Raw genomic sequence first — 11377 nt, forward strand, 5'->3', positions numbered from 1 at the left:
GAAGTTCTCCCACGATTGTGAAAGTTCTGCACCTCACATCAAGGAACCCAGCCTGCGGTTCTGACAAAGGGACTTGGAATTCCCTGGTCATCTGACCTTGAACGGCAGTGGGGTTTGATTACAGGACTCCCACAGAAGTAGGGGAAACAGACACACCAGTCTTGGAGGGCACAAACAAAGTCTCGCATGCACCAAGACCCAGAGAAAAGGAGCATTTACTCCACAGGAGACTGAATCAGACCTACCTCCAAGTGTTCGACAGTGTCCTGTGGAGGCATGGGTCAGCTGGGGCTCACCACAGGGATCGGGGCACTGGCCGAAGCAGTCCTAGTGGTCCTCCTTGGCGTAAGCCTTCTTACAGGTCAGCATTAACTCTGCCATAGAGACCACAGACCCATAATTCAAAAAGAGACAAGCACTCTAATATTCACTGAAGGACTGCTTACAATAACCAGCACATGGAAGCAACATGGATGTCCACTGACAGATGTAAGTATAGAGAAGTAGTGGAAGGTATATGTGATGGAATATTGTTCTTGTTATTTCACCACTAAGTTGTGTCTGATTCTTTTGCAACCCCAAGGACTGTAGCTTGCCAGAATGCTCTGTCCGTGCGATTTCCCAGGTAACAATACTGGGGTGTGTTGCCACTTCCTTCTTTGGGGTACCTTCCAGAACCAGAGTTTGAAATCATGGTTCTTGCATTGGCAGGCTGATTATTTATGATTGACCCACCAGGGTAACCCAGTGGAATATTTCTCAGTCATAAAAGAACAAAATTGTGTCATTGTTAGAGAGGTGGATGAACCTATCGAGTGTTATACAGAGAAGGAAATCAGAAAGAGAAAAACAAAGATTGAATATTAATGTATGTGTGTGGGATCGACAAGAATGGCACAGGTGACCCTATATGCAAAGCAGAAATGAAGACAGTGATATTGAGACCAACTGTATGCTGCCAAGGGGGAAAGGGTTAGGGTGTCAGAAATTAGAATATTGGGATTGACACATGCACACTACTGATACTATGTGTAAAATAGACAACTGTTGGGAATATACTGTATACCACAGGGAACTCTCCTTAATTCACTGGGGTGTCCTCAATGCGAGGGAAATCCAAAGTGAGAGGATATATGTATATGTATATGTATGTCTGATTACTTTTAGTATGGAATAGAAGCTGACAAAACATTGTAAAGCAACATACTGCAAAAAATATTAAAAAAAATAATAGAGAAAGACAAATACATTCTTTTGTCTTTGCTGCCATTGACTCTAAACAGTGACTGTAAATGTACTTTATTTAAACATTCCTTGATTTTCCAAAGAACAATGTAAAGCAAATCAAATTTTCCTTCATAGGCTGTTATTTAACACAGTGTTTTTTTATGTTAACATGTATCTTTCAAAATGTAAATGTCATACAAAGGAAACTAGGATTAATGACTTTATAAATTTCTCTTCTTTACTGTATTTTTTTTTTTACTTTCCTAGTTAGTATGGGGGAGCAAAACATGCCATCTCAAACTGTCTCTTTTGATACACAGGTCATTCTAACTGAAAACAATCAAGGCCAAAAGATTCAGTAAGGAACTTGACCTTTGGCCTAACTGCCTGAAAGTACTTAGACAAAGGTCCTGTTCCCTGAAGAGAACTATGACCAGAGATAGCTGCAAAGATTATGGGCAAGGTGTGGTGGCAAAATCTTGTCAGGGCCTAGGGATGAGAGTCCACTCTGTGGCCGGGAATCTCTGATTGGCACAAAACATTCGTTTACCAACATTCCCTTTTCCATCTCCCTGTGAACTGCCTGCCTATCCTTTCAAGTTCGAAATAACTACCATTAAAATTTTCTTCTCTCTTTGGCTCTGGGCTTTGGCCATGTTGATGAGTTATTCAGTTTTCCTGGGTCTCTGTCATGTCTATGTGTTATTGTACTTTTATTTTATCCTATTAATCTGTCTCACAATTTAATTCTTCGACCACCCACAAAAAACCAGAAGGGCTAGGGGAATTTCATCTTCCTCCATATTAGCTACATCTCACATATTTCTTTCTGTGTTCAATATCCTTCTTAATGAGCTATTCAGTAACAAACTAACAGCTAGAATGTCATTAATCATTTTACTCATATTGAAATAATTACATATTTCATTATGCTTTTCTAATTTTTATACGTTGCCAAATAAGGTCCGTCTAGTCAAGGATATGGTTTTTCCAGTAGTCATGTATGGATGTGAGAGTTGGACTGTGAAGAAGGCTGAGCGCCGAAGAATTGATGCTTTTGAACTGTGGTGTTGGAGAAGACTCTTGAGAGTCCCTTGGACTGCAAGGAAATCCAACCAGTCCATTCTGAAGGAGATCAGCCCTGGGATTTCTTTGGAAGGAGTGATGCTAAAGCTGAAACTCTAGTACTTTGGCCACCTCATGCGAAGAGATGACTCATTGGAAAAGACCCTGATGCTGGGAGGGACTGGGGGCAGGAGGAGAAGGGGACAACAGAGGATGAGATGGCTGGATGGCATCAGTGACTCAATGGACGTGAATCTGAGTGAACTCCGGGAGATGGTGATGGACAGGGAGGCCTGGCGTGCTGCAATTCATGGGGTCGCAAAGAGTCAGACACGACTGAGCGACTGAACTGAACTGAACTGAATTTTTATTTATTTATTTACTGAGCATTACCTGACCCAAGAGAGCAAGAGCCAGGTTTCCTCATAGCCAGTCCCTCCCATCAGCAAGCTTCCACAAGCCTCTTAAACTCATTCTTCAGAGGGCAGACAGAAGATCTACCATGCCCTATTCTCTAGAATGAAAACCACAATCACACAAAGCTAACCTAAATGATCCCATGGATCACAGCTTTGTGTAACTTAAAAGTTACGGGCCAGGCTTTGCAGGGCCACCCAAGGTGGACAGGTCATGGTGCAGAATTCTAACCAAATGTGGTCCACTGGAGAAGAGAATAGCAAACCACTTCAGTATCCTTGCCTTGAGAAACCTATGAACATCATGAAAAGGCAAAAAGTTATGATACCAGGAGATCATACCAGAGGGAGACACCTGAGCCACCCAGGTCAGTAGGTGTCTAATATGCTATTGGGGAAGAGCCCAGAAATAGCTCCAGAAAGAATGAAGAGACTGGGCCAAACTCAATACGACACTTAGTTATAGATGTGTCTGGTGGTGAAAGTAAAGGCTGATGCTGTAAAGAACAGTACTACATAGGAACCTTGAATGTTAGCTTCATGAATCAATAGAAATTGGTCAAGCAGGAGATGGTAAGAGTGACTGTCAACATTTTAGAAATCAGACAACTAACATGGACAGGAATGGGTGAATTTAATTGAGATTACCATTGTATCTGTGGGCAAAAATCCATTAGAAGAAATGGAGCAGTCTCATAGTCAAAAAAAGAGTGCAAACTGCAGGTACTGGGTGCAGTGTCCACAAGGACAGAATGATCTTGGTTCATTTCCAAGGCAAAGCATTCAGCATCACAGTAATCCAAGTCTATGCTCCAAACACCGATGCCTAAGAAGCTAGAGTCCAGTGGAGCTATGAAGATGTACATCACAGCCTAGAACTAACATCCCCCCACAATGTCCTTTTCATAATAGGGGACTGGAATGGAAAAGTAGGAAGTAAAGGAATAACTTGCAGCTGAAGATGGAGAAGCTCTACACAGTCTGCATAAACAAGACCCGGAGCTCAGTCTGGCTCAGATGATAAGCTCCTTACTGCAAAAGACAGACTTAAGCTGAAGAAAGTAGAGAAAATCATTAGGCCATTCAGATATTACCTAAATCAATTTCCTTATGATTATACAGTGGAGGTGAGGAATACTTTCAAGGGATATGATCTGGTAGAAAGACTGCCTGAAAAACTAAAGATGGAGGTTCAGAACAAGGTATAGGAGGTGGTAACCAAAACCATCCACAAGAAAAAGAAATGAAAAAGGCTAAATGGTTGTCTGAGGAGGCCTTACAAATACCTGAGAAAGAAGAGAAGCAAAAGGCAAAGGAAAGATATACCAATCTGAATGCAGATTTCCAAAGAACAGCAAGGAGTAATAAGAAAGCATTTTCAAGTGAACAATGCAAAGAAACAGAGGGAGAACATAGAGTCGGAGAGACTAGAGTTCTCTTCAAGAAAATTAGAGACACCAAGGGAACATTTCATGCAAACATGGGCACAATAAAGGGCAGAAACTATAGGGACAGAACAGAAGCAAAAGATTTTAAGAATAGATGGCAAGGAGATACAGAAGAACTGTTCAACAAAGGTCTTTATGACCCAGATAACAGCAATGTTGTGATCACTCACGTAGAGCCAGACATCCATAAGTGTGAAGTGAAGGGGGCCTAAGGAAGCATTCCTAAGAACAAAGCTAGTGGAGGTGATGAAATTTCAGCTGAGCTATTTCAAACCCTAAATGATGATGTTGTTAAAGTACTGCACTCAATATGCCAGCAAATTTGGACCACTCAGCAGAGGACACAGGACTGGAAAAGGTAAGCTTTCATTCCAATCCCAAAGATGTGCAATGCCAACGAATGTTCAAACTATCATATAATTGTGCTCATTTCACATGCAAGCTAGGGAATGCTCAAAATCCTTCAAGCTACACTTCAACAGTATCTGAAAAGAGAACTTCAATATGTACAAGCTGGGTTCAGAAAAGGCAGAGGAATCAGATATCAAATTGGTAATCTCCATTGGGTCATAGACAAAGCAAGAGAATTCCAGGAAAACTTCTACTTGTTTGACTATGCAAAAGTCTTTGCCTGTGTGTATCACAGGAAACTGCAAAATTCTTAAATGATGGGAATACCAGACCACCTTACCTGCTTTCTGAGAAACTGTTATACAGATCTCGAAGCAACAGTTAGAAGTGGACAAGGAACAACAGACAGGTTCAAAATTGGGACACAGGTACATCAAGGCTGCATATTGTCACCTTGATTATTTAAGTTATCTGCACAGTACATCATGAAAATTCCCAGATGGATGAACCCAAGCTGGAATCAAATTGCCAGGAGAAATACCTTCAGATATGCATATGATACCACCCTCATGGCAGAAAGTGAAGTGGAACTAAAGAGACTCTTGATGAGAGTGAAAGAAGAGAATGAAAAACCTGGCTTAAACTCAACACTCAAGCAACTAAGATTATGGCATCTGGTCCCAACACTTCATGGCAAACAGATGGGGAAAAAGTAGAAACAATGGAAGATTTAAATTTCTTCTCCAAAATCACTGTGGATGGTGAAAGCAGCCATGGCGGTGGTGGTGGTGGTTTAGTCACTAAGTCGTGTCCCACTCTTGCGACCCCATGGGCTGTAGCCTCCCAATCTCCTCTGTCCCTGGGATTCTCCAGGCATGAATACTGAAGTGGGTTCCCATTTCCTTCTCCAGGGGATCTTCCTGACCCAGGAATTGACCCTGGATCTACTGCACTGCAGGCAGATTCTTTACCAACTGAGCTATGAGGGAAGCCCCAAATTAAAAGACACCATGAAATTAAAAGATGCTTTTTCTTTGCAAGAAAAGCTATGACAAACCTAGATCACATAATAAAAAGCAGAGACATCACATTGACAAAAGAGGTGTGTCTTGTCAAAGCTATGATTTTCCCAGGGGTCATGTGTGGATGTGAGCGCTAGACCGTAAAGAAGGCGGAGCACTGAAAAACTGATGCTGTTGAATTGTGGTGCTGGAGAAGACTCTTGAGAGTCTCTTGGATAGAAAGGAGATCAAACCAGTCATTCCTGAAGGGAATCAACCCTGAATATTCATGGGGATATCTGATGCTGAAGTTGAAGCTCCAAACTTTTGGCCACCTGATAGGAAGAGTCGACTCATTGGTAAAGACCCTGATGTTGGGAAAGATGGAAGGGAAAAAGAAAAGGAGGCAGCAGAGGATGAGAAGTTTGGATGGCATCACTGATTGGATGGTCATGAGTCTGAGCCAACTCCAGGAGATGGTGAAGCATAGGGAGCCTGGTGTGCTACGGATTATGGGATCACAGTCAGAGATGACTGAGCAACTGAACAAAAGCAACAACACAGAACTGCAAACCAGCAAAAGTAAAATATATTGTAAGCAATGGACAAAAGTTAATAACACCATATTGATATGAGTTGCTCAGTTTTAACAAACAAACTTGTATCAGTTTAACCAATCCAAGATGTTATTAACAGAAGATGCTAAGTGGAGGAAGAGACTGGTTCTATACGAACTCTGTACACTATGTGCTAAATTTTCTGTAATCTTAAATCTGTTCTTTAAAAAATTACAGAAGCTCACAAGATAAGATGTTCACCACTCATTATGAAAAAATGCAAACCAAAGCCACAATGATGCATCACCGCATACTTGCCAGAAAGGCTATCATAAAAAAATCTAGAAACCATAAGTGCTGCAGTGGCATGGAGAGAAGGGAACCCTCTTGCACTTTGAGGGGGAATGTAAATTGATATAGACACTATGGAGAACAGTATGGAGAGTCCTTTCAAAACTAGAAATAAAACTACCTTATGACTCAGCAATCCCACTATTGGGCATACACACTGAGAAAGCCATGCGTGAAAACATTCATGGACTGCACTGTTTATTGCAGCACTATTTACAATAGCTAGGACATGCGAGCAACCACCTCAACTTCCACTGACAGATGAATAGATACAGAAGTTGTGGTAGCTATATAAATGGACTATTACTCAACCATAAAAAGTCACAAATTTAAGTCAGTTGTAGTGAGGTGAATGCACCTAGAGTCTGTTACACGGAGTGAAGTAAGCCAGAAAGAGAGCAAAAAGTATTGCGTATTAATGCATTTATATGGAATCTAGAAAATGTCACTGATGAATCTGTCTCCAGGGTAGGAATAGAGACACAGGCAGAGAGAAGATGTGGACACAGGAAGGGATGGAGAGAGAGGGACAAACTGAGAGAGGCTGTGACGTATATGCACGGCCATGTGTACCAGAGATAGCTAGTAGGGAGATGCTCTGGAACAGAGGCCGCTCAGACTGCTGTCTGTGACAACCTAGAGGACTGAGATGGGGGTGGCGTGAAGGATGCTCATGGAGGGGGATATATGTATACATACAGCTGCTTCATAGTGTTGTATAACAGAAACTAACACACTATAAAGCAATTATCCTCCAATTAAAATTTTTCATACACTCTACTGATTTAAAATGTAGAAAACATCTGGACAAGGACACATAGCCAGTACAGACTTATATACAACAATGCCAAATGAATAAGAACAATGAAAACCAAAAGATAACATAAGAATTTATCCTCGAATTAAAACTCTTAGGAAACACGCACAGGAAATATTCAAACATATAAAGAACTTCAGCTATCTCATATAAAATAGATCACCATAGCAAAATCAAGAGTCTGGCCTGGAAGAATCAACAATTACTTAGGTCACGAAATAGAAAATACACCATAAATAAAAGCAACCATACAAAAAACGTACCTACAAAGAAACCTCAGACAATGTATATATTCCACATAGAGGCAACAAGAAGACCTTCCTGACAGCCTTAGGAGAAAGAAGTCTGAAACAGAATAGGATGTTATGTGTATTCCTGAGGAGCACATATTGTAAGACTGTCGATGTTCCTTAACTCCTGTACAGATCTACTCCAGTCAGACCAGCTGAGACCACAATCAAACGTGGGCTGCTCTTTCCTGTACCCAGAAGAAACCATGGAACACTTATACAAGGAATAAAGACAACTATTAACAGAAGCAAAAACACAAAAGTACATAATCCCCAAGGCAAAGTAAGTCTCTAACGAACTTGACCCTATGAGTGCCAAGGTGAGGGAGTACTCGGAGACTGACAAGGGGTGTGCAGCCTACAAGGGAAGAAGACAACAGGATCAGCTGGAAAAGGCTTTAAAGTTCAGCCCTTGATTCTTCCACTGTGCCCTGGGGCCATAAATCGCTACAGCCTCACTGAAGGAATCTGAGGTAGCATCTCAGAGCTCCCATGCCAAGACCATGGGGAACAGAAGTTTGAGTTGTATGTGGCAATATGGCCCAGAGGTCATGAAATAACCAGCACAAACTTTGCTAGTCGGTGACAACTGGCCCTTTTAAGTGATCACCTTAATGGACTATCACACAGGAACTAAAAGAGAAAATGTAGTACCACAAAAGTTGTACCAAAGGACAGAAATTCACCTCAGAACTTTCGAGCAATGCCCCTGCAGTCGACTAAGATCCCACAGCGAGAACCGTCAGGCTAAGGAGCCCCTTCACTTCTCTACTGGGATTGTGTGGGGCATGGTTGGGGACAGAGGTGGATTCATACCAGAAAGGGAAGGATTTCCAGGCCCTGCCAGCAGTCAATATGAAGATCCTGAGTGAGATGTGAGGGGTTCCACACCACAGAAGGCAGTCTCCCATCCTTCCCTCTCAGCTCATCTTACCGGCAGCAGCCATTTCCTGGAAGCCTCAGGCAGAAGTGTCCAGGGGAGATGTACTTGCACTTCTCACCAGGAGTCTCCGGACGTGATGTCTTCGATGTGAGGCCTTGGCCTCAGGTCAGCAGATGGCACGTAGCCCACCACATACAGGGGACAAGGGAAGACACGGAGATTGGATGGAGCATCACTCAGCCCAGAAGACGGGGCCCGAAAGTGCCCTCACTGTCATTCTCAGGAGCTCCAGGAAGCCAGTTCGGCCAGACCAGAAACAATTCCTGCTGGGGTGCTGACGGAAGCTAGAGCCTGAGAGGGAGGCCCGTAGACTCCGCTCAGTACAGGAAAGGTCTCAGGATCTGCTGTGATTCAAGGAAAGGTGCACATGCCAATCCTCTGGGAAGCTCCCCCGGAACCCCGCCCACCCTGGCCCCGCCTCTGCTGTCCGCCTGGAACACAGAAGCACATGACAGGAAGTGACGACCACGCACACACGCTGCGGCTGCGAAGCCATCTTGGAGAGCTGCTGTCGTCTTAGAGAACTGCCGTGTAGGGTGCCCAGACGGAGGACTCCCAGGTCTCACAAGGTGTCCAAGTGTGAGGTGACGTGAGTTACAAGTGCGGGGACACACGGCCGGCATGACCAAGCCTTTCCCTCTGAAAAGGGGGGGCCGGACAACCCCCGGCCACCCTGCCCCTGTTGTCCCCTCGAAGATTCGGGCCTGCATCTTAAGCCCCAAGTCCAGCCACATCACCCAGGTGGTCTCCGAGAGGACGGCTTCAGTCCGGGGCTGGTGGACTCCAGTTCTGCTCGTAGAGGGAAAGCCCTGAGCCCTGTAGCTAAAAGGAGGGACTCTCGGGTGGGGTACTGAGGGTCTCACACCCCAGAACAGCGGCCACGTGAAACCCCCACCTCGCGACTTGGCCTCGGAGCATGCGGGTAGTATCCGGGCAGCTCTAACGGCTGAGGGGCACCCTCATTGCTATCTCGCATGTGGGACAGTGAGTAAGGAGGGGACGTCGGTCCGAGCGGTTGATAGCTGGTCAGTACAGGGAGGATGTGAGGGCTCAGGAGGAGCCAGGGTGAAGACCATCCTCCCCGACACACGGGCCAGTCAGGACCCTCCCCTGTGGTCAGCGCTTCCTCCTGGCCAAACACGGGGAAGGGAGGCTGTGGTCTGAGTGGGGAGGTTAGAGCTTGCTTACAGAAGGGCGGGTCCTGGGACCCTTCGGTGGGAGTCTGAGCGCTCCCTCCTCTCCTCCAGAGTCACAGGGAAGGTGGCAGCGTCAGCTTCAGAGCAGAAGAGGGATCGGGGCGGGTGCTAGGGGGTCATTCCCCGTTTTTCATCCTAACTCTGAATGCGAACTGAAAGGACATGCCTCCCCTGCCAGCCCCCACAGGCCCCGGTCTAACGCCCAGGCAGGGCTGTCTGGCTGCGCCCCAGGTCTCACTCTCACTTCCTCCTCAGGGGTCTCAGGGGACAGGCTGACTAGGAGAACAGGAGACTTGTGGGTCCTAGAGCAGTGGCCTTGCGAAGCGGACTTGGTTTAAGCTGGGGACGACTCTCCCTGGTGAAGGTGCTCACAACATTTCTTTGTCCTTCCTCAAGGCGCCCTCGTTGCCTGCCTTCCTAACTGCACGCCCGCCTGGGGTCCTTGACCTGTGTCATCATGCCTCGGAAGCACAAAAACAAGCATCATGCCCACGGGAAACGTCACCAGGTCCAGGGGGATACTCAGGAGGCCCAGGCCAGTGCTGCTGCAGCCCCAGGAGAGGAGTGCCCCTCCTCCCCCTCTTCTGTCCCTCAGGGTTCTCCCCCGAGCTCCTCTGCTGCTGGCGATCGCCAGGAGCTTCAGGGAGCCATGGCCCCTAGCTCTCCTGATGCAGAGGCTTCCTGTGCAGGAGCTGATCAAGGTGCCCAGGGCCCCGAGGAGGATAGTGCAGATGCCGCCCGAGCAGCCCTGCTCGCTCGGAGCATTCGCAAAGATCCTCTCATGCGGAAGGCCAGCACGGTGATGGATTTCCTGCTAGAGAGGTACACCAAGAAGGAGCCCATCACAAAGAATGCCATGCTGAATGTCATCGGAAGGAAGTACAAGGAGCACTTCCCGGAGATCCTGAGCAGAGCCTCTGAGCGCGTGGAGCTGGTGTTTGGCCTGGAGCTGAAGGAAGTCGACTGCAGCAGGAACATCTATGCCCTCGTCAACAAGTTCACTCTCGGGGTTGAGGAAGGTTCAAGTGATGAGGAGGAGCTGCCCAAGTCTGGTCTCCTCATGGCGCTCCTGGGCGTCATCTTTATGAAGGGCAACCGCGCCACCGAGGAGGAGATCTGGGATTTCCTCAATGTGTTGGGGATCTATGCTGGGAGGAAGCACTCCATCTTTGGGGAGCCCAGAAAGCTCATCACCAAAGATCTGGTGCAGAAGGGGTACCTCAACTACCGCCAGGTGCCCAATAGCGATCCTCCAATCTACGAGTTCCTGTGGGGCCCAAGATCTTATGCTGAGACCAATAAGATGAAGGTGTTGGAAGTTCTGGCCAAGATCCAGGATACGGTCCCGAGTTCCTTCCCAGACCTCTATGACGAGGCTCTGAGAGATCAGGCGTTTAGAGCAGGGCTGAGAGGCATTCCCATTTCTCCAGCCATGGCTGAAGCCAGTGCCCCTTCCAGGGCCAAGTCCTACAGCTCCTCCCAAATCTAGGGAGGGGTCAGGGCATTTTGTTCCCTTTGAGTTGGAAGAGAACAGTCCACCTCCAAAATAGCGCAGGGTTGTAGGGGTGGGGGGAACAAAACCCATATGTTGTTCACAGTTTTAAGTAGTATGGGAGTTTAGGTGCAGTTTTAACAAAATATGCAGGTTTTCCTTTTATCCATATGAATACTATCTAGTCAAAAATAGATAATTTCGGTAGGTAGGTAGAGGTGTT

At 46.0% G+C, this 11377-nt stretch overlaps 1 protein-coding gene across 1 annotated transcript; it reads left to right on the forward strand.

The window, feature by feature from the left end:
- The first annotated feature begins 10119 nt into the window (after positions 1 to 10119).
- Positions 10120 to 11151, forward strand: LOC138930630 (melanoma-associated antigen B4-like). The gene has a single exon (XM_070291138.1). The coding sequence runs from the start codon at positions 10120 to 10122 to the stop codon at positions 11149 to 11151; it is 1032 nt and encodes a 343-aa protein (XP_070147239.1).
- Positions 11152 to 11377: the final 226 nt, after the last annotated feature.

Source organism: Ovis canadensis, chromosome X (genome assembly GCF_042477335.2).
Source record: "Ovis canadensis isolate MfBH-ARS-UI-01 breed Bighorn chromosome X, ARS-UI_OviCan_v2, whole genome shotgun sequence".
Classification (NCBI taxonomy): domain Eukaryota; kingdom Metazoa; phylum Chordata; class Mammalia; order Artiodactyla; family Bovidae; genus Ovis; species Ovis canadensis.